General features: G+C 40.2%; 1 protein-coding gene across 5 annotated transcripts in view; it reads left to right on the top strand.

Moving 5' to 3' along the window:
- Positions 1-24680, top strand: part of ATG7 (autophagy related 7) — a 268513-nt gene that overhangs the window by 143311 nt on the left and 100522 nt on the right. For all 5 annotated transcript variants that reach the window (XM_057554298.1, XM_057554300.1, XM_057554299.1 and 2 more), the window contains one exon: positions 1051-1173. In XM_057554298.1, coding sequence (XP_057410281.1) covers positions 1051-1173 — 123 coding nt within the window. The remainder of the gene's footprint in view (positions 1-1050; positions 1174-24680) is intronic.

Raw genomic sequence — 24680 nt, 5'->3', positions numbered from 1 at the left:
CTGACTTTTACACCACAGATTCATTTTTTTGAAAAAACTTTATGTAATTGTAATCCTGTAGCACATACTGCTTCTCCCTTCTATTTTTTAACATTATGTTTGTGAGAATTATGTATATTGTTGCATGTAGTTGTCTGTGTTTTTATTTCTGTATGTTATTCCATTGCATGGATAAACCACAGTTTGTTAATTCATTCTACTGTTGATGGACACTTGAGTAGTTCCTAGTTTGAGGCTATCATGAATAGTGCTGCTATGGATACTTTTGTTCAGATCTTCTGATGCACATATGTATATATTTTTTGTTGGATGTATATATCTAGGAGTAGAATTTCATGATCACAGGGCATATACATGTTAAACCTCTAAAGCAGTTATCTCATTTTGCCTTCCCATGAGAATACTGGTTGTTCCACATCTTTGCCAGTACTTGGTATTTTTTGTCTTTTTCATTTTAGCCATTCTGGTAGGTATGAAGTAGTAGTTCATTGTGGTTTTCGTTGTCATTTCCCTGATAACTTGTAATGTTGAGCAACTTTTCATATGTTTATTGACTATTTGTGCAACTTCTATTGTGATATGCCTGGTGAAATTCATTTTTACATTTAAAAAAAATTTTTAAATGCATTTGACTAGCTGGTAGGCCACATTTTCCACCCTTTTGTCCCCCCCGCTTTCCCTTTATCCTTAAAAAATTTTTTTCTTGGCTCTTCTCTTGACTATTATTTTTCTCCTAAAAAGTGAACTTTAGAATCAGCAACCTCAACTCTTCTAGAAGTTTTAGTGAATTTGCATGTAACTTACTTTGTTTGAGAAATACCATCATCTAAATTGGAAGATGATATTCTCATTCTTTCTAAGAAAGAGAAAATAATAAATCCTAAGCCCTCACAGTTTTTTGCCTACCATGTTGATTTTTCCCATATTTAATTTTTAATTCTAGCTTTAGTTCCATTTTTGACAAGTGATTATTAGAAGTGAAACTCTCTTAATATGCATTTAAAGCCTACAGCCCCCTTAAATACATCTATATGTATAATTATCTTACAGGTTCTTGATCAGTATGAACGAGAAGGATTTAATTTCCTGGTGAAGGTGTTTAATTCTTCACATTCCTTCTTAGAGGATTTGACTGGTCTTACGTTGCTGCATCAAGAGACCCAGGCTGCTGAGGTAAGACTAAAACAAGCATTTTGTTCAGAAGACTGATGTGTTTCAAACCTGTTTGATAATCGGATTTATGGAAAAGGAAGGAAGCAGTTCATTACAATTTTTTCCTTAGAACAAAATCACTAAGTAAGTCTGCTAGTTATCAGAAAATGAACCTTCTGCAGTTGCTGGATGATGCAGTGTGCAGGTTATTGTGTGATAGGTTCCAGATGTACAAAATTGCTGATAAAGGAAGTACAGGTTATTGATTTCCAGGCACCTCTGGTCCTTACTGAAGAACAGCATGCCTGTGGCCCTTGGAGAGTTGGCTGTGATGTCCATACATCAAAATGCAAGTCAGGGAAGACACTGGACTCTGGCCGTGTCTTTGATTTCACAACTGAACCCATCTTTGTAGGCCACGGAACCTCGCCACGAAATGGCTTCCTCAGTGACAACCTAAGAGAGTTTGGTTTTGCTTGTCATTTAGAATATTTTGCAAATCGTAATTTCCTGGGTTGCTACCATTGTGTGTGTGTGTGTGTGTGTGTGTGTTTTAAGACTGGGATTACAAAATAGATTATCATTTTGCTTTTCCAAATGCTCACTGTTCTTAGAAAAAGGTATGCTGTGTATGTGTGGCACCGTTGGATCACTTGGCCAAACAGACAGTTCCTCAAAATGGATGAATGAGATTAAATGAGATTAAACCAACATCTCCCCCCGCCATTCCCTACCCACCTCCACCCCCGACCCCACCCCACCCCCACCCAGTAGCCTAGGTAAAGAAGCTGTTAGGAAAAATGTGGCCTGTCATAGCGTTTCCGTAAGCTGCATAAGGAAAACCTTGAGTGCCTGTATCCTATCGGAATGGAACACTTGCAAAGTTACCATCAGTCCCATAGTAACTGATGTTGAGAGTAACATAGTTCCTCTGTTGAGTAACAGATGTTGAGTAACATAGTTCATTGATTTCTGCCTGAGGTTTTGTATGCTCAACATTGGGGGAAGCCCCAGTGGTCAGTGAGTGATGGTCAAGCCCAATACTGCTCTAGCTGGTGGTGAGAAGGCTGGTGTTTGGAAGAGTGGAACTAGCACTGAGTATAGGAAAACCATGTAGAAGTAGCAGAATGAAATCTTGTGAAGCTTTCAGCAGACCGGAGTAAGCGTTTCAGCCACCCCAGAGAATCATGAGAGTGCTCTTCTAGTGCTAGACTTAGAGCTGAAACTGATTCTTCTTTGAGTTGCTTTGGTGTCCTCTGGGCATTCAGCAGATGCAATCTTCCACTTATGACCAATAGTTAGACCGACATGGGGTGTCTTAGCTTCATTTTCAGGAGATGAATGGCATCTCTACAGGACTTTAATAAGAGACGTTGAGATTTTCCTCAGAGCTGTGATTGGCTTCCCAGACACGGTTCAGAGTATCATGTTGATCATGGCTGCCATTTTTTCTTTTGAGCAGCGCTGATGGCAAGGGAAAAATAACTTACGGGTCTTTTCAACCACGCAGTCATTTGACTAGTTGGCTGGGAGAATTTTTCCACCCAGCGAGAAATAATTCACATACTTCTCTTTAACTGCCTAGAAGAATTGCAACTTGAAATTGATCCCACGCTTCACTCTTTAAAAACAGAGCAGATGCTAGGATAATGGGCAGATTCCTTCATTAAACCTGGCTTGTTTTGCGTTTTGGTTGGTCAAACATTTGTAGTCTTTTCAAAGACCCAGAAGGAGAAGGGGAAGCTTGAGAGCAGTAGCAGCTAGGTGGTAGAGCGGAAGGGGGTGTGATGTCATCCGCAAGCCTTAGCTTTCTTTCTGAAGTTCTCCTCTGTTAAATTACATTTATAGTTTTGGAATCATAAGTTACACATCACATTTTAGATTAGAGATGGTAAACTGGTTGGCCTATGAGCCAGATATGGCTTACAGGTGTGTTTTGTTTGGCCTACCCTATGTGTTAAATTCTGAATAAAGCCAACATTTAAAAATTATGCGTTTTACCTAAAAATATGAATGTTCCCATTTCCAGCTTCTTTGAAAAATCAGATCTGGCAACCCCAGGCCTGCATTCCTTAATAGTGATGTTAGCTGGAGCCAAGAAGAAAATTTTATAGATAAATAATGCACTTGATACAAAGTTTTAAAGGCATAAAAATATCCTGTGTGGAAAGGAAACCTTCCTTCTGCACCTGTCCCTTAACACCCAGTTCTCTTCCTGGAGACAAACACTGCTGTTAGTTTCTTACCCAAAGGTATTCTTTAGGTGAGGATGCTCTGTTTAGAAGATGTTCTTCACAGTATGGAGGTTCCTTAAAAAACTAAAAATAGAACTACCACACGACCCAGCAATCCCACTACTGGGCAGATACCCTGAGAAAACCATAATTCAAAAAGAGTCATGTACCTCAGTGTTCACTGCAGCTCTATTTACAATAGCCAGGACATGGAAGCAACCTAAGTGTCCATCAACAGGTGAATGGATAAAGAAGATGTGGTACATATATACAATGGAATATTACTCAGCCATAAAAAGAAATGAAATTGAGTTATTTGTAGTGAGGTGGATGGACCTAGAGTCTGTCATACAGAGTGAAGTAAGTCAGAAAGAGAAAAAGAAATACTGTATGCTAACACATACATAAGGAATTTTAAAAAAAAGGTTATGAAGAACCTAAGGGCAGGACAGGAGTAAAGACGCAGACCTACTAGAGAATGGACTTGAGGACACGGGGAGGGGGAAGGGTAAGCTGGGACAAAGTGAGGAGTGACATGGACATATATACACTACCAAATATAAAATAGATAGCTAGTGAGAAGTAGCCGCATAGCACAGAGAGGTCAGCTCTGTGCTTTGCGACCACCTAGAGGGGTGGGATAGGGAGGGTGGGAGGCAGACGCAAGAGGGAGGGGATATGGGGATATATGTATACGTATAGCTGATTCACTTTGTTATAAAGCAGAAACTAACACACCGTTGTAAAGCAATTATACTCCAATAAAGATGTTAAAAAAAAAAAAAAGATGTTCTTCAGTTGATGACCCTTATTGGTATTGGAATTTGCAACTCCTGTCTTAGGAAAGGATTATTCTTTTTTCTTAAAAAGCTCTAAATAGGACTGTGTTTTAAAAAGATAATTCTCACCAGCAGACCTCAGAGCAACAAAAATCATTGTCTTGCCTATTTTACTTTACTGTGAAAAATGTGTGTGTAAATAAATAAATATGAATATCAAAAAATATACACATATACACTGTGTAAAGGTAGTGTTTTGATTTGCATAGTTGATTCCCAGTGCATTTACAGATGTTCAGTAATAAAAATACAAACGTCTGCGTCCCATATAGAAAGGTCCCAACTTACTTTAGCAGTGCAATCAGGAATGCCCAATTAATTCTCATCTTGGGCTAACTGTTTTCACCCATCAACACTGGAATTGCAAAAGATATGTGACAGTATCATTTGATACATTGTTTACAAAATATGTATTTGTACAAATACTAGCTTAAAAAAAAAACCTTTACTGAACATCTTTTGAAAACTTGGTAGCAAGGCGCTATGCTAGTGACTGAATACAGAAGTTAATGAAATGAGCTCACAGTCTAGTGTGTGAAGCAGAGACGTAAATAGGGAACTCTAGTATCATCAGAAATGTTTTAGTCATTTATATATTAGGTGCTGAGGGAGCAGTGGAAGTTACTTTACTGTGGGGAAGTTAACTCCCTGGGGGAGTAGGGATGTCAAGGAAAACTTCCCAGGGACCAAATATTCCATTTAGTTTTAAAGGATGAGTAGGCGCTCTCTAAAAATAAGAGTTGGATTTGGGCAGGGAAAGTGTACGGAAGGAGTCGGACAGGAGAGGAGGGCCAGGGCATCCTAGGGATAAAGGACTCAGAGGCCAGGAGTCTTTAGTGTGTTACTCAGGTTGTGAGCATTTAGTTGGAGTTACCTGAAATCAGATAATGTACTTTTTAGTAACAGTTTTATTGACCTATAATTCACATACCATGAAATTTACCCTTTAAGAGTATACAATCCAGTGGTTTTTAGTGCATTCACAGAGTTGTTATGCTACTGTTATTCCTAAGTTTAGTACATTCTCACGCCCACAAAAAGGAACTCTGTACCCATTGAGTTGTCACTCCTTATTCCCACCTGCTCCTTCCAGCCCTGCTAACCACTCATCTCCCTTCTGTCTCGATGGATTTGCCTATTCTGGACATGTCACATAAATGAAACCAAACAATGCATGGCCTTTGTGTCTGATGTCTGTAACTTAGCATGATGTTTTCTAGGTTCATCCATATTGTAGCAAGGTAATTCTTCTCAGTTTAAAGAAAAAAAATGTTTTGATGCTATTAAACTTTTTCCTATCCCTTAACACCTGTGGTCTATCTCCCTAAATATATCCCCTTTATGAAGGATGAATACAAAGGTGATCCCGCTAGAGACTACAAATCCCTTTATTCTCATAGAAAGGGGCACAGAGAGAATGGATTGAGAGAGATATTCAAGACAGAATCATCCAGATTTAGTGAGATTGACCAGTGCAACCCAGTTTTTTGCACCCATCTCCCTTCCATCATCAAGTATACAAAAATGATTGCCATTATTTTAGTCCAGGTTACTAGTTTAATGATAGTGCTGTTGAGATTAACAAATTGCCAGGTTGGTTTCTGTTGGAGGAGGGGTCGAGGAGCAAGGTGCGGAGTGGGGACTGGCAGTGGGGTGGAGGGGGTGCCAGACTCACAAAGGTAAGTTTGTCTTGGGGTGTGATGATTTTGAGGTAGTGGAATAAATGAGTGAAAATGACTAGATGGTATTAGAGATAGGATGGAGATAGAGTTTGGAGAAAAAGAACAGAACCGGTAGATTGATTTTGCAGATAAAATTATTCTGTTTCATTTAGCGCAATGAGGAGAAGCTATAGAGCTAGGATGCAAGAAAAATACTTAAATGAGAATTCTGTGTGGTATATTAATTTTATCTCGAGCTGTAGGTTAAAAAATTTTAAATACCCCCATCAGAAATGTTTTTGGTAATGCTAACATTTCATAAGGAAAGGGTATGGGACAGAGATTCGTGTTCTTTGTAGCCCATCTAGCTGCCAAACTGTAGGTGCATCTGCCCATGAGGTATTAAAAGACCCCACTCAGCTTTTTACCCTCGTAAAATGTTGCTGTCTGAGTAGGGAATTTTGCATGGAGTTCTGACCTTTCCTTTCAAGACCCTTATTGAGAATGGGTTTGGATATTTGGAGATTGACCCCAGGTCCATATGGCTCCTAGATGGCTGTTTATCCCAGTTGGAACCAAAGGAAGTGGCCTTAAAGTTGATGAAACACAAGATACCCAAGTCACGAAGCTGTTGAAGGGCTCACCAAATACTGTTTAAATTGCTGAATTTGTTGAAGAAAGGCTTAGTCTAAACCAAACATGTGAATGACTTAGCCATCTTTTCATAAAATGTGCTGTGACTTATCTTCTTAGGGTTATTTTTCATCAAGTATCAGTTCACATGTACTGATTTAGTTCCAACTGTGAGTTCAACATTGTGCTGTGGGAAACCCCAAATAATTTTCAAATTCCATCTAACTAGAGAGAAAACACTGATTATAAGAGTCAATGAAACAAGCTATATTGGTATATCCTTGAGATACTCAAATTCCAAAATTCCATGACCCAACTTTCCTGAAATATTTCATTCTCATTCTTGAAAGTTTGCAAGTTTCATGACTCCAAGATTAATTTTAGGCTATGTTTTCTCCCCTTGACTGATGCTGTATCATACAGTTATGTTTTTAGGATTACAGTTACAGCATTCTTTCAAAAGAATTGCATTTTTGCTAAGCAGAACTTGCTTTCTGCAGAATTGGGGATTAATGAATGATCACTTGTAAAGTAAGTTTAGCACACCAGCTATAACATAGGATGTAAAATCATAAACAGACTAGAAATGAACAGGGCTGGGCCGATGGGTTGATTTTTGAATTAAAACTCAGATTTTGACTCATCCACTACAGAATACAGAATTCTAGAAAATAAAATGCCCATTTCTCTCATAGCAGGAAAGTCATATGAAAAACATTATAGTCATGTGATATGACTTCATTGGCATGACAATTTACTATTTAGCAAAGTAAATAGCACAATTAACAAGTGTTTCTGCTGGGACTTTTGCACTTACACTGAGTTTTTGGCCTCTCCCCCTTACAGCTGGTTTTGATTTGGTTCCCGTGGAATATTTTTGTTTTGTTTTGTTTTGTATTTAACAACAGTCAGATATTTATGTACAGCTTCATCAAGAGCCTCCGATGACAAATATGCCTTTGGAGGCCAGTAGAAGCTGTGGGAAACCCCCGTGTCAGCACTTAAACCTGTTTCCAGTGCAGAGAAATCACTCTGGGGACTGACCTAGCCTGCTCGTGAATCCACTTCTCTTTTCCCAAGCCTTCTGCTAGCCCACTTCCAACCTGCACTGGCCCATCCTGAGACTGTATCCTGCCTTGATTTTTCATTATGGAGCAATCCCTCAAGACACAGCTTTGGCTTTCTTTCCTTAAGTGAGGGGGGAAAGGCAGAAACAGCAGGCAGAAAGCCATTTAATTCTTACATTGGAAACTAGAGCCTGGTTTTTGAAATAAGGCTTGGCAGTATCCCTTCAGAACTCACTTATAAAATGAGTCACTTCTATTTGCTGTCAGAGCTATCTACATGGATTTGAGATGTTTAGTTAAGTTGGTATTAGGGAAAGATCCAGTTGGAGGATGGACAGTGAAGCCCGGGCAGAGTTCCCCACCCTTTAGAAGAGGAATCTTGGATGGTACAGTCCTCTTGGAGGTCTGTGGGAGAGAGAGGGGAAGAACCATAAATGCTGAGTTCTAACAGCTAATATTAAGAAATAGAACATGGGAACTGCATCCTCCTTACATTTTAGCCCCTCTTCTGCTAGTGTTCTCACGAGTACTTGAGTCATGAGAACATTTTGTGCATCAGTTTACCAAATTAAAGTAAGGAGATTGAACCAAATGTGAAATCCTTTTTAGCTCTAGTAATTCAGTGATTTTGATTCAGTATACCTGGTATGACCAAGAAGTAAAAAGATGGCCAATTTTTATATCAAAATGTTTTCAAATGCATCAGACTGATTCCTTTTTATACATGATACAAATATTCTCTAGTATCTTTCATATCTGGCTGTCATTGCTAGAAACAGTTCTGGTTGCATTCTTCTGAGACTTAGATCTACCTGTATTTTGAACCTTTTAATCACTTCTCATACTTGGTGTTGGTTGGTTTGTGTAGCAGTATATAAATCCAAAATGGTGCAATCTGGCCAAATAACTTATTCTCCAGACTTCGGTACTGAGGACTTTTGGCTTCTTCATAAACTCAAGTCTCCCCTCACTTTAATTAAATATGTTTATAAAACATGCCACTCACTACCTTTTCATACAGCTTCCAAAGACAGACTCCAGAATCCTGTAGTTTTAAGTAATGGCAGCATCCTTAGAATGTTAAATGTATAATATGTGAGGAGCTTGTCTAAAAATCGGCCATATTACACCATAACATTCATAGAGTGTATGAGTGCCTGAACCCTGGCTTGGTCAGAGGCCTGAGTTCATAGCCCAGCTCCAACAAATGACCAGCACTGCTCTGTTCACCCTTACGGGTTGTGCAGGGCAGAACCATGTGCAGTGGCCCTATGTGAGACCTTGGGTCATTTACTTCAGTGAGCTTCATTTTCCTTATTTGTAGGATGGGATCAGTAATTTCTACTCCTCACAGTTACTGTGAGCATTAAATAAGAAAGCACCTAACAAAAAAGACATTATTGGGCTCCATCAAAATTTAAAACTTTGTGCTTCAAAGGATGCCATCAAGAAAGTGAAAAGACAGCCTACAGAATTAGAGAAAAAAGTTTTTTGCAATTCATTTATCTGATGAGGAACCGGTATCCAGAATATGTAGGCAACTCTTACAACTCAATAATATAAAGACATCTAGCTCAATTTAAAAATGGGCAATGGATTTAAATAGCCGTTTCTTGGGACTTGCCTGGTGGCGCAGTGGTTAAGAATCCGCCTGCCAGTGCAGGGGACACGGGTTCGAGCCCTGGTCCGGGAAGATCCCACATGCCGCGGAGCAGCTAAGCCCGTGCGCCACAACTACTGAGCCTGTGCTCTAGAGCCATGAGCCACAATTCTTGAGCCCACGTGCCACAACTACTGAACCGTATGCGCCTAGAGCCCCTGCTCCGCAACAAGAGAAGCCACCGCAATGAGAAGCCCATGCACCACAACGAAGAGTAGCCCCTGCTCGCTGCAACTAGAGGAAGCCCGTGTGCAGCAACGAAGACCCAACGCAGCCAAAATAAATAAATAAATATATATATGTATATTATTTAAAAAAATAAATAGCTGTTTCTTCAAAGATGTACAGATGTCCAGTAAGTCCATGAAAAGATGCTCAGCATCATTAGCCATCAGAGAAATACAGATCAAAACCACTGTGAGATACCAGTGCACACCCACTAAGATGGCTATAATCAAAAAGATGACAGTAATAAGTGTTGGCAAAATGTGGAGAAATTGGAACCCTCACTCACTGTTAGTAGAAATGTAAAACGGTGCAGTCACTTTGGAAAACAGTCTGGCAGTTCCTCACAAAGTTAAATAGAGTTACCATATGGTTGTGCTCTTCCACTTCTAGGTATGTAAGCAAGAGAAATGAAAACATATGTTCACACAGAAACTTGTATGCAAATGTTTATAACAGCATTATTTATCATAATAGCTAAAAGGTGGAGACAACCCACAGGCCCATCAACTGGTAAATGGATCAATATAATGTGGATATTACATTTGGAATCATAATGGAACGTTATTTGGTAATAAAAAGGAAAGACAGCTACAACGCGGATGAAGGTTGAAATTATGCTAAGTGAAGGAAGCCAGTCACAAAAGGCCACATATTATAGTATTTCATTTATATGAAACGTCCAGAATTTAAAAATCCGTAGAGTCAGAGAGCAGATTAGTGGTTGCCGAGGAGTGGGCATGGGGACTTGGGGGGAAAATGAGGAGTGACCACTTATGGGTAAGGGTTTCTTTCTGAGGTGATGAAGTGTTCTAATCTTGGGTTGTGATAATGGTTGCACACTGTGAATGTACTAAAACCAATGAATTATACACTTTAATGGGTGAATTGTGTGGTAATGTGAATTACTTCTCCATAACGATGTTTTAAAAAGAAAAGAAAGCAAGCGCACAGCCCCAAGGCACATAGCTGGGGCTCTCTGGGCTTCTGCCTCCTCTCCTTTCTCTGTCCAGTTCCTGGTGGTAGTGGTGATGTTCTCATGGTGACAGTGTGCTCGCTGTTTGTAGGAATGAACTTGGTGTAGATGCAACAGTGATTTCTCATGTTCTTATTGCGTCTTAGTTTTCAAAGCCTTAGTCTCTGTGCACCTCATTTAACCCTTTCCTGCAACACGGATAGCCAGTAAATACTCTGTTGGGGGTGGGATGCTAAAGGGGCCCACTGGCCAAGTGCCTCCCTTGTGGGCTTTCTGGGAGAAGATTGTCAAAATGTCAGCCCCTCATGGAGGGGTGAGAGGAAAGGGAGAGCGCTCTGTTGTTGTGAGTTGAAGCACGTGTTCGACAGATCCACATCCCAACCTGGCTCTGAATGTTTTTAACTTCCCTCTTTACCACAGGATTTTATTTTTTCCCAAGACTCTTTATTTTGAAAATTCTCAAACATACAGAAAAGTTTAAAGAAAAGTAAGATGAGTACTGCAATACCTTCCCCTTGGATTCCTCTATTAGCGTCTTGCCACACCTAGTTTCTCTCTCGTGCTCTCTTTCCACACACACACCACATACATATTCACACAATTTCTCTTTTCCTGAACCATTTGAAAGCAAGTTCCATATACAGTGACACCTCCCCCCTAAGTTTTTATCATGAATCTGCTAGTCATACAGACACTCTTCTGTGTAAGTAGAATACTGTTATCGTCACAGAACAGTGAATGATAATTCCATAACACCACCCAAAATCCAGCACATATTCAAAATTTCCCAATAGTCCACAGGATTTTAAAGGCACCCTTTAAGCCACTGTTTGCTTTCTCCTTGAGTTTGTAACTTTATACATAAACAGTTTTTAAAGAATAATTAAGCATCAGTCACTTGGTATATAAACTTGAGCACATCTATTAAGCTCTCTTGGCGCCCTCATCTCTACATGAGGAGACACAGTTCTTCTGTTAGGCAGGTGCCCCAGCCGTCCTGCTGCCCCAGGCAGGCCTCTTCCAGGTGAGGTTATCTCCAGGTATTACCTGAGCATCCTGGTCTGATTGAAGCAGCCCTGATAGCCAATCCACCCTCCAGTGCTTGAGGCTTTGAGGAGGTAGGAATGGGACTATGGAGCTTATTTTTGATGTTTGGAAAAGCCAAACAGAAATAAAACATTTAAACCATGAGATTACATTGACCAGCTAAACCATCAAGTTGTTGCCGCACCACCATCTCTGCCCCCTGAATTCTGTCGTCTCTGAGTAGAATAGAATACTGAACAGCTTGACCCATTCCGAAGCTCTGCTTGGCAGTTATGTGTGACTTTGAATTAAAAAAAAAAAAAAAAAAGATAGTGCATTTTGTTGGGTAGGAGGGGTTTTTCAGTCTGTGAAAGAGAAAGTGGGGATTAGGAAGTAGAGAGCTGCTGGCCCAGGGCGCGCCTGCGCGGACTTCCTGATGCGTCTGCAGTGGAGGGTCCTGGGGAGGTGTTCTTGCAGTCTGCCCTGTGACCATGATTCTAGGGGCTATATTTTTACAGCTGACCCTTCTCACTTGCAAACATAACAGCTGCTATGTGTTGAATTTAGGGGATTTCCATGTTTTGATACTGTAAAATTAAATTGATTCTTGGTTCTGAAATCTTAGTTTTGATCCGTCTTGCTTCTCACTTAGCTGTGGGAGAGCAGGGAGGGAAGGGAATATGAAATATTCTAAGGTGTATATTTTTAAAAATATTGTTCATATTTAATCATGGCTTCTGTTGGTCAACAAATATTTATTGGCCCCTTTCCAATTTCATGGTCGGGTGGGGATTCAAAGAGGTACAAGCTAGGCCTTCACGAGACTGATAGTGGGTAGCCCGCGGTGTGTGTGCAGGATGACTGCGGGGCACTAGGCATGCACAGGAGCTGAGCATGTGGAACAGCAAGACCTGCAGGATTTCAGGGCATCAGATACAGAGAGAGGGCTCTGGGCAAGAGGTGGATTTTGAGCTGGGCCTCACAGATGGGACTCCGAGTGCAGGAAAGGAGAATGAGAGAAGCCATTCCAGAATGGCCCATGACCCAGGGTGCAGCCTGGATCTCTGACAGAAAGTACCATAAGAAGCATAGCAACCACCATTGATTACATCAGCCGACATTTTCATGGCACTTTGGTACCTAGCCTTTTGACGCTGAAAACAATCTTATGAGGTGGCTCTGACCCCATTTTGTGGATGTGGTGGTCAAGGCTCAGAGAAGTGAATTGATTTGCTAACTTGACTAGTTAAACATAGCTATGCTCAGTGTTTGCATCTTGAGGCTTACAGTACACTCACAAGCCTGGGAGCAGAGAGCGAGGTGGACGAGGAGAGACATGGATGTGCTCTGCTTTGTAGAGAGTACCACTACATCAGCGCTGAGCAGTTTTAAGAAAGCAGTTTTGCTTTTTTGTCTGTTTCCTCACAGCCGTGTCCTTGGGTAGCATGGTTTCTTGCACTGTACCATCCATCCCAGGGCCTGGGAAACCAGCATCACTGTTATTTCTTACTTCTGAACAGTTTTTAAGAATAGACTGGCTTTTAATAAACTCTGTGGGAATGAGGTTTATACTCATTCATGTTTCCATCTCCAGACATACCAATGGGAAAAGGGCAGGTAAGAGAGAACTTCTTTCTTCCTGGCCTTTTTTCCTAAATTGTAAAGGGAAATTAAGAGCTTGCCCCCACTTGCGGTTATTTAGCTATCTGATTTAAAAAGTAAGTGATAAACTAGAAATATTTATATCTTGTTGCAGAACAGAAGCGTTGAGTTCCCCATTACAGATACAGTGAATTGCTGTGGAATAGCAGTCGTTTTCAATGAAAAGTCTTCTGTAGCCATCCAGACCCTGGTTATGGTGGCAGAAACCAAAAGCTCAAACTGGCTTTAACATAAACGAGGAATTTGTAACGAGGCCATGGAACCCTGGCCCCAAGGATTCTAGATTGGGGCTTTTCGTGTTGCAGCCACCTTTGTAGTTACTGCTCATCTCTGTTCTCTGTTGGCTTCATTCTCTCTGATTGCAAACCGGTTTTGTTTTTTTTTTCCCTCCCATTTAGCAAAAACCATGGCCTCAGGAAGTTCCAAAATCTCATTTTTCCTTTGAGAGCATCTTCCCCAGTGGCTCTAAAAGGAAAACCCCAGACCCAGACTGTGATTGACCAAGCCCTAGTCACATGCCTTCTCTGGACCACTTGCAGCTGGCAGGCATGGGCTGCCGTGATTGGCCACCTTGGGTCACAGGCACGGGCGGTGATTAGAACCACACCGTTAGGGTAAGAGGGGCACAGTCCCCCCCCCCCACAGAGGAGGGGCTGGTGTGGGTGGATGGGTGTTGGGCGTATGTACAAAAGTCCATTCTAAGTCCACCCTACTCTTAATTCTATTCCTGTGTCTGTTCTCATCCCTCCTAAACAGTTCTGCTTTTCTCTGAAGACTTTATTGTAAATCTGGAAATTCCAGTCACCAGATTTGCCCCCCAAGCTTGAGTTACTCTGCTTTCTAGATTTATGCCATCTTCTCACCTAACCACAGGTTCCATAAAAGAACTCTTTATCCATTGAGTCCTTTAGCAGACCCCCTGCTCAGTCTCCCTCACCACCACCCCCCCCGCTCCAAAGGAGGAAAGAATTTTCTCCGAGAATGGAGTATAGGGCTTCTCCCTTTCTCTGCAGCGTACAGATCTCTCATTGTAGGTTAAGGCTCAGCTATTGCAAGCTTCCACACACCTCATAGGGTGGGGATGGGGAGTGCTCTGGCCGTCTGTGCCGACCAAGTGTGGGCCCAGAGGCCAGCGTGAGGCTTCGTCTTTCAGCCCAGATGGTGATGGTCCGTACGTGTCACTGCCTCAGGACATGTGCCTTCAGTCTCCACTGCAGTCTAAAAAATTACTTACCATGCTGAAACTTGTTGATAAACCCAGATCTGTAATTAGGAACATAAATGACACAATACAGGTCTTGCACAGATGAACAGTTGTGGAGTATTATGGGCCCCTGTGGATTATTTGACTCAAGAAAAGGAGGAGGGAAAGCTGGTTGCTGTTGGACAAATTGCTACCAGATGTAGATTTCAATAAACACCACACTGCTGTTCCCTTGCCCGAAGGTGCTGTGAATTTCTTGAGGCAACAGAGCAATCAGTTAACTGGCAGCTGTCCCACTGTGAGTAGTTTCCTGGTGTCCCTGGCCCTGGATGCTTGTCCACAAAGTGCAAGGCAGACCCCAGGGGCCTCTCTCCCCTAGCTGATATTTTAAAGGAGAGTAATATACTTAAAATGCAGCAACCAGATCCCATGGAACCTAAAAGAAGTCTGGAACTGTGGTTCGAATGTCACAAAAAGAAAGTGTCACTGGGGGTGGGGGGCGGGGAGGTTGCTTTAAGAGAACGAGGATCAGGGGTTTTTCCTACACATGCTAACTGTAAAAGCCACAGGATGAACCTGCTTCAGTCAATGAATATTTGAGAGCCTCCTGTGCCACATGAGGAAAGCCCACTTTGCTTCTCCCATTGAACTTACAGATGAGAGGAAGAGGGGGATTAGAGCAGTAGTTACAAGTAAATAATGGACAGCCTTTAGTGTCCCATGGACTTGCAGCATGGAAGCTGCTTGTCTACCTTCACCAACTGCTGCCGTGGGGCGTCCAGCACGGCCTGAGAATCTGAGACTGAAAGGTCCCAGAGCCATCGTGCCACTTTGTTGTACCTTGACGGGAATGGAAAGGAGAGATTGAGATTGAGAGAGGGAGGGAGAGGGAATGTGACTGATTTCAGTTTAATTTACTAACAAGCTTCTCATGTTCCTTAGAATAGAGTGATTCTAGATATAGAGGTTTCCCTGACCCTTCTCGTGGTTATGCCACTCTAATAAAAAGGCAAGCACCGAATGGATGGTTGGCCTAAATCCAGCACACGTTTGCATCACTGTCTGCTTCTCTAATCTGCTTTTCTCAGTTAGTTGTTCGGCTTCTTGAAGGAAAGGACTACCTTTCCCATTCTCATCGACTAACAGGTGCTTTGCACATAAGTAATCAGAAAAGTATACATTGGTTGAACAGCAAAAAAAAAAAAAAAGTTTTACACGAAAACACATCAACTACTGAGACCACATTTTTGTTTTGAATTGTGTGTAAGTGTTGTAGGGGCATGGAGCTAATTGGAAGTCCTGGAGTTGAAGTAAATTCAACATTTGGCCCTCAGTTGACAAATCTCTGCCAGCTGAGCTCTGGGGGGCTCCCCGTCTCAAAGGGTGGTCTGTTCCTCCTTTGGATAATGATGATGTGTTGGCTGACTTCTGAGAACTTTCTGTGTTCCAGATGTCATACTAAGCATTTATTTGGGTTATCTCGTTTAGTCTTCACAACCATTTTATTTCACAGATGAGGAAATTGAGGTGCCTGGAGGCTAAGTTGCCCAAGTTTATGTAGCTAGTAAGTGTTGGAGCCAAGTAGTTTGGCTCCAGAGCCTGTGTTTTTAACTACTACCTTGCAGTATTTCTGTTTGTTGGACCTGCCTAGAGTTAGTTAAATTCCTCTTCTACATGGCAGGCCTTTGTATGTTTGGCCATGGTTTTCACACTCCCCAAACATCTGTTCTCCAGATTTGTGCTTTGGTAGACCATCATGGTGTATGGATCCTACCCCTTTGGGTCAGAAACTCAATTTTGCCAGAGCATGAGGGCTAACTCCCAATAGCCAAACTCATAAGAGATTGATGTATAAACTAGCTTGTTAAATTTGTTCTGCCTGCCACTCCCCATACATACATGGGGAGACAGTTGGTAGTTGGAAGGCTTCATGATCACCTCATGGAACTGTGATACCTGAAGAACTGAAGGGATTTGCTTTCCAGTGAGCTCATCTTGCTAATTTCTGGACAAAGGTAGAGACATTAATAAATTGTTGCAGAAATTCTGGGCTCCCTTTTCAAACTCCACGTGGAACCTGATAGCATCTATGAACAGTCTTCTAGAGTTATGTAGATTTTAGATTTCTTAGTTAAAATATGTCTTCTGAGATCACTCCTTTGTCACTTTGGAAATTCCCCATCTCCCCAACTGCTTTTCTACAGTCTCTTCAGATGACTAACTTCCACACATGGCCAACGTCCTTCAGTGCGTGTCAGTTCTACTAATTCCATTCTCTAAAGCTAACCTTATTTTCAAGATCTTCAGAGAGACCTCAGTATATCTCCTCATATGTGCTAAGTATAGTCATTATCACAGGGGAACATCACAAATACCTTGTTGGAAACCCGGCAGAAACATTCCTTTGATCTTTTTTTTTTTCTTTAACATCTTTTTGGAGTATAATTGCTTTACAATGGTGTGTTAGTTTCTGCTAAATTTATAACAAAGTGAATCAGTTATACATATACATATGTTCCCATATCTCTTCCCTCTTGCGTCTCCCTCCCTCCCACCCTCCCTATCCCACCCCTCTAGGTGGTCACAAAGCACCGAGCTGATCTCCCTGTGCTATGTGGGTGCTTCCCACTAGCTATCTATTTTACATTTGGTAGTGTATATATGTCCATGCCACTCTCTCACTTTGTCACAGCTTACCCTTCCCCCTCCCCGTGTCCTCAAGTCCCTTCTCTAGTGGGTCTGTGTCTTTACTCCCGTCTTACCCCTAGGTTCTTCATGACCTTTTTTTTTCTTAGATTCCATATATATGTGTTAGCGTATGCTGTTTGTTTTTCTCTTTCTGACTTACTTCACTCTGTGTGACAGACTCTAGGTCCATCCACCTCACTACAAATAACTCAATTTCGTTTCTTTTTATGGCTGAGTAATATTCCATCATATATATGTGCCACATCTTCTTTATCCATTCATCCGATGATGGACAATTAGGTTGCTTCCACGTCCTGGCTATTGTAAATAGAGCTGCAATGAACATTTTGGTACATGACTCTTTTTGAATTATGGTTTTCTCAGGGTATATGCCCAGTAGTGGGATTGCTGGGTCATAAGGTAGTTCTATTTTTAGTTTTTTAAGGAACCTCCATACTGTTCTCCATAGTGGCTGTATCAATTTACATTCCCACCAACAGTGCAAGAGTGTTCCCTTTTCTCCACACCCTCCCCAGCATTTATTGTTTCTAGATTTTTTGATGATGGCCATTCTGACTGTTTTGAGATGATATCTCATTGTAGTTTTGATTTGCATTTCTCTAATGATTAATGATGTTGAGCATTCTTTCATGTGTTTGTAGGCAATCTGTATATCTTCTTTGGAGAAATGTCTATTTAGGTCTTCTGCCCATTTTTGGATTGGGTTGCTTGTTTTTTTGTTATTCAGCTGCATGAGCTGCTTGTAACTCTTGGAGATTAATCCTTTGTCAGTTGCTTCATTTGCAAATATTTTCTCCCATTCTGTGAGGGTTGTCGTTTGGTCTTGTTTATGGTTTCCTTTGCTGTGCAAAAGCTTTTAAGTTTCATTAGGTCCCATTTGTTTATTTGTGTTTTTATTTCCATTTCTCTAGGAGGTGGGTCAAAAAGGATCTTGCTGTGATGTATGTCATAGAGTGTTCTGCCTATGTTTTCCTCTAAGAGTTTTATAGTGTCTGGCTTTACATTTAGGTCTTTAATCCATTTTGAGTTTATTTTTGTGTATGGTGTTAGGGAGTGTTCTAATTTCATTCTTTTACATGTACCTGTCCAGTTTTCCCAGCACCACTTATTGAAGAGGCTGTCTTTTCTCCACTGTATATTCTTGCCTCCTTTATCAAAGAGAAGGTGATCATATGTACGTGGATTTATCTCTGGGCTTTCTGTCCTGTTCCATTGATCTATATTTCTGTTTTTGTGCCAGTACCATACTGTCTTGATTACTGTAGCTTTGTAGTATAGTCTGAAGTCAGGGAGCCTGGTTCCTCCAGCTCCATTTTTCGTTCTCAAGATTGCTTTGGCTAGTCAGGGTCTTTTGTGTTTCCATACAAATTGTGAAATTTTTTTTCTAGTTCTGTGAAAAATGCCAGTGGTAGTTTGATAGGGATTGCATTGAATCTGTAGATTTCTTTGGGTAGTAGAGTCATTTTCACAATGTTGATTCTTCCAATCCAAGAACATGGTATATCTCTCCATATATTTGTGTCATCTTTAATTTCTTTCATCAGTGTCATAATTTTCTGCATACAGGTCTTTTGTCTCCTTAGGTAGGTTTATTCCTAGATATTTTATTCTTTTTGTTGCAATGGTAAATGGGAGTGTTTTCTTAATTTCACTTTCAGATTTTTCATCATTAGTGTATAGGAATGCCAGAGATGTCTGTGCATTAATTTTGTATCCTGCTACTTTACCAAATTCATTGATTAGCTCTAGTAGTTTTCTGGTAGCATCTTTAGGATTCTCTATGTAGACTATCATGTCATCTGCAAACAGTGACAGCTTTACTTCTTCTTTTCCGATTTGGATTCCTTTTATTTCTTTGTCTTCTCGGATTGCTGTGGCTAAAACTTCCAAAACTATGTTGAATAATAGTGGTGAGAGTGGGCAACCTTGTCTTGTTCCTGATCTTAGAGGAAATGGTTTCAGTTTTTCACCATTGAGGACGATGTTGGCTGTGGGTTTGTCATATATGGCCTTCATTATGTTGAGGAAAGTTCCCTCTATGCCTACTTTCTGCAGGGTTTTTATCATAAACAGGTGTTGAATTTTGTCGAAAGCTTTCTCTGCATCTATTGAGATGATCATATATGGTTTTTCTCCTTCAATTTGTTAATATGGTGTATCACGTTGATTGATTTGCATATATTGAAGAATCCTTGCATTCCTGAAATAAACGCCACTTGATCATGGTGTATGATCCTTTTAATGTGCTGTTGGATTCTGTTAGCTAGTATTTTGTTGAGGATTTTTGCATCTATGTTCATCAGTGATATTGGCCTGTAGTTTTCTTTCTTTGTGACATCTTTATCTGGCTTTGGTATCAGGGTGATGGTGGCCTCATAGAATGAGTTTGGGAGTGTTCCTCCCTCTGCTATATTTTGGAAGAGTTTGAGAAGGATAGGTGTTAGCTCTTCTCTAAATGTTTGATAGAATTCGCCTGTGAAGCCATCTGGTCCTGGGTTTTTTTTGTTGGAAGATTTTTAATCACAGTTTCAATTTCAGTGCTTGTAATTGGTCTGTTAATATTTTCTATTTCTTCCTGGTTCAGTCTCGGAAGGTTGTGCATTTCTAAGAATTTGTCCATTTCTTCCAGGTTGCCCATTTTATTGGCATAGAGTTGCTTGTAGTAATCTCTCATGATCCTTTGTATTTCTGCAGTGTCAGTGGTTACTTCTCCTTTTTCATTTCTAATTCTACTGATTTGAGTCTTCTCTCTTTTTTTCTTGATGAGTCTGGCTAATGGTTTATCAATTTTGTTTATCTTCTCAGAGAACCAGCTTTTAGTTTTATTGATCTTTGCTATCGTTTCCTTCATTTCTTTTTCATTTATTTCTGATCTGATCTTTATGATTTCTTTCCTTCTGCTAGCTTTGGGGTACTTTTGGTCTTCTTTCTCTAATTGCTTTAGGTGCAAGGTTAGGTTGTTTATTTGAGATGTTTCCTGTTTCTTAAGGTAGGATTGTATTGCTATAAACTTCCCTCTTAGAACTGCTTTTGCTGCATCCCATAGGTTTTGGGTTGTCGTGTCTCCATTGTCATTTGTTTCTAGGTATTTTTTGATTTCCTCTTTGATTTCTTCAGTGATCACTTGGTTATTAAGTAGTGTATTGTTTAGCCTCCATGTGTTTGTATTTTTTACAGATCTTTTCCTGTAATTGATATCTAGTCTCATAGCATTGTGGTCGGAAAAGATACTTGATACGATTTCAGTTTTCTTAAATTTACCAAGGCTTGATTTGTGACCCAAGATATGATCTATCCTGGAGAATGTTCCATGAGCACTTGAGAAAAATGTGTATTCTGTTGTTTTTGGATGGAATGTCCTATAAATATCAATTAAGTCCATCTTGTTTAATGTATCATTTAAAGCTTGTGTTTCCTTATTTATTTTCATTTTGGATGATCTGTCCATTGGTGAAAGTGACGTGTTAAAGTCCCCTACTATGATGGTGTTACTGTCGATTTCCCCTTTTATGGCTGTTAGTACTTGCCTTATGTATTGAGGTGCTCCTATGTTGGGTGCATAAATATTTACAATTGTTATATCTTCTTCTTGGATTCATCCCTTGATCATTATGTAGTGTCCTTCTTTGTCTCTTGTAATAGTCTTTTTTTAAAGTCTATTTTGTCTGATATGAGAATTGCTACTCCAGCTTTCTTTTGATTTCCATTTGCATGGAATATCTTTTTCCATCCCCTCACTTTCAGTCTGTATGTGTCCCTAGGTCTGAAGTGGGTCTCTTGTAGACAGCATATATATGGGTCTTGTTTTTGTATCCATTCAGCCAGTCTGTGTCTTTTGGTGGGAGCATTTAATCCATTTACATTTAAGGTAATTATCAATATGTATGTTCCTATTACCATTTTCTTAATTATTTTGGATTTGTTATTGTAGGTCTTTTCCTTCTCTTATGTTTCTTGCCTAGAGAGTTCCTTTAGCATTTGTTGTAAAGCTGGTTTGGTGGTGCTGAACTCTCTCAGCTTTTGCTTGCCTGTAAAGGTTTTAATTTCTCCATCAAATCTGAATGAGATCCTTGCTGGGTAGAGTAATCTTGGTTGTAGGTTTTTCTCCTTCATCGCTTTAAATATGTCCTGCCCCTCCCTTCTGGCTTGCAGAGTTTCTGCTGAAAGATCAGCTGTTAACCTTATGGGGATTCCCTTGTGTGTTATTTGTTGTTTTTCCCTTGCTGATTTAATATGTTTTCTTTGTATTTAATTTTTGATAGTTTGATTAATATGTGTCTTGGCGTGTTTCTCCTTGGATTTATCCTGTATGGGACTCTCTGTGCTTCCTGGACTTGATTAACTATTTCCTTTCCCATATTAGGGAAGTTTTCAGCTATAATCTCTTCTAATATTTTCTCAGTCCCTTTCTTTTTCTCTTCTTCTTCTGGGACCCCTATAATTCGAATGTTGGTGCGTTTAATGTTGTCCCAGAGGTCTCTGAGACTGTCCTCAGTTCTTTTCATTCTTTTTTCTTTATTCTGCTCTGCCATAGTTATTTCCACTGTTTTATCTTCCAGGTCACTTACCCGTTCTTTTGCCTCAGTTTTTCTGCTATTGATCCCTTGTAGAGTATTTGTAATTTCATTTATTGTTGTTCATCGTTGCTTGTTTCCTCTTTAGTTCTTCTAGGTCCTTGTTAAATGTTTCTTGCATTTTCTCCATTCTATTTCCAAGATTTTGGATCATCTTTACTATCATTATTCTGAATTCTTTTTCAGGGAGACTGCCTATTTCCTCTTCATTTGTTAGGTCTGGTGGGTGTTTACCTTGCTCCTTCATCTGCTGTGTGTTTTTCTGTCTTCTCATTTTGCTTATCTTACTGTGTTTGGGGTCTCCTTTTTGCAGGCTGCAGGTTCGTAGTTCCCGTTGTTTTTGGTGTCTGTCCCCAGTGGCTAAGGTTGGTTCAGTGGGTTGTGTAGGCTTCCTGGTGGAGGGGACTAGTGCCTGTGTTCTGGTGGATGAGGCTGGATCTTGTCTTTCTGGTGGGCAGGTCCACGTCTGGTGGTGTGTTTTGGGGTGTCTGTGGCCTTATTATGATTTTAGGCAGCCTCTCTGCTAATGGATGGGGTTGTGTTCCTGTCTTGCTAGTTGTTTGGCATAGGGTGTCCAGCACTGTAGCTTGCTGGTCATTGAGTGAAGCTGCATCTTGGTGTTGAGATGCAGATCTCTGAGAGATTTTCGCCGTTTGATATTACGTGGAGCTGGGGGGTCTCTTGTGGACCAGTGTCCTGAAGAGTTGGCTCTCCCACCTCGGAGGCACAGCACTGACTCCTGGCTGGAGCACCAAGAGCCTTTCATCCACACGGCTCAGAATAAAAGGGAGAAAGAATAGAAAGAAAGAAAGAAAGAGGATAAAATAAAGTAAGTTAAAATGAAATAAAGTTATTAAAATAAAAAATAATTATTAAGAAAAAACTTTTTAAAAAAGTAAAAAAACCCAAAAAAACGGACAGACAGAACCCTAGGACAAATGGTTCCTTTGATCTTAATGGAAAGAAGATGACAAACTGGGTGCATTTAAAAACAGACTAAAACTTCTGAATCGTTACCAAGAAGGGTGTCTTTTGAAGAGGACAGGTCAAGTACAGGTACTTGATGAGTAGGACTAAAGGTAAACATCTGTAGGCCTGATCAGCACACGAGATGGAGCACTGGGTAGCATCTACCCAGTAGAGCTGAAACCAAAGGGAAATGATGGGCCTCTTGGCCTGAGCGTCCCACTGGTACAAAGGGCCTCCGCCAGCTAATGTGTGTGTGGCTGTCATGCCCAAGAGAAAAGCCTGGGATGTCTGCACTCAGCAAATGTTTATTATTGGACCGTGAGCAACTAGAAGGCAGACACTAGATTTTACTCCAGTCTGTGATTCCGGTATCTGGCATGAGAGCTGGCATGCCACAGAAAACACAATAATTCTTTTTTTTTTTTTAATGAATGAGATTCCATTTAAATGAAATATCCACGGTAAGCAAATCTATAGTGACATAAAGTAGATTAGTGGTCGCCAGGAGCTGGTGGGGTGGGGTGGGGCTTAGAAGTGGAGGGAGAGTTAGGGAAAAATCGGGAGTGACTACTAATGGGTTTCTTTGGAGGATGATGCAAATGTCCTGGAATTGGATAGTGATGATGGTTGCACACTTCTGTGAATATACTGAAACCACAAAATTTTACACTTTAAATGGGTGGATTGTATGGTCTGTGAATTATATAGCATGTGAATTATATCTCAGTAAATTTAATTTTAAAATGAATGAGAATTTCTTGCTGGTGGGAATGTAAAATAGTACAACCATTTTGGAAGACAGTTGGGCACCTTTCTTACAAAACTAGTCATACTCTTACTATATGATTCAGGATTGTGTTCCTAGGTATTTACTCAAATGAGCTGGGAAGTAATGTCCACACAAAAATCTGCACATGAGTGCTTAGGGGAGTTGTATAATATAATCTTCCAAACTGGAAGCAACCAAGGTGTCCTTCAATAGGTGAATGGATTTAAAAAAAAAAAACAAAAAAAAAAACAGTGTTGCAGTCATACAATGGGATATTATTCGGCAGTAAAAAGAGATGAACTATTAAATGACAAAAAGATAGGGAAGAAATTTAAATGCATATTGCTAAGAGAAAGGATTCAGTCTGAGAAGGCTGCATATTGTATAATTCCAATTATATGACATTCTGGAAAAGGCAAAACTACAGAAATAGTAAAAAGATCAGTGGTTGCCAGGGGCTCAGGAGGAGGAAGGAAGGGATGAATAGGTGGAGCTAAGGAAGTTTCTGCGGCATATCCTGTGTGACACGGTAACGATGGGTACATGTCAACCCCCAGAGAACTGTAAAACCCAAAGAGTGAACCCTAATGTAAATTATGGACTTTAGTTAACAATAATAACGTATCACGATGGTTTCATCAGTTGTAACAAATATACTGCCCTAATGCAAGATGTTACTTAGGAAACTGAGGGTCGAGGAGAGAAAACTAATTTCTCTAATTGGAACTCTAATTTCTGCTCAATTTTTTGTAAATCTAAAACTTCTCTAAATTAATAGTCTATTAATTAAAAAACAATAAAGTACAAACAATATGGCAAACACTCATGTTCCTACCGTGCAGTACTGACATTTGTATTATTTGCTTCAACTTTTTCTAAGTAAAAGAAATAAAGTATTACAGGTGAAACCCCCCCCCCTTGACATCCCTCACCCTCCCCAGAGGAAACCACTATTACTAGTACATGTCCTCGCTTTAATATTTTTATATTGAATAAATTGCATTATTTTTCAGGTGTTTAAAAACAATACATAAGTTGCATAAACTATAACAGTGTTTTGCAACTTGCATTTTTCATTCAACCTGATGCTTTAAAGATCTGTCCATGTTGCTAAATATAGACTTAATGCTTTTATCTTTTATAAAAATCTTTTTTAACTGTAATATCATATTCTGTTGTATATATGTTACTTTATGTTATTTTTCCATTTCTCTATTGATGGATGTTTAGATTATTTCTGATGTTATGTTATTACCGCCAATGCGGCAATAATTTTTTTGACATAAAGAAAATGAATGAGAAGGTGAAACCCATAAGAAG

This window comes from Balaenoptera acutorostrata, chromosome 10 (genome assembly GCF_949987535.1).
Source record: "Balaenoptera acutorostrata chromosome 10, mBalAcu1.1, whole genome shotgun sequence".
In the NCBI taxonomy this organism is placed as follows: Eukaryota; Metazoa; Chordata; class Mammalia; order Artiodactyla; family Balaenopteridae; genus Balaenoptera; species Balaenoptera acutorostrata.
Note: the sequence above shows the minus strand (reverse complement) of the source record. Positions and strands in the feature narration are given on the sequence as shown.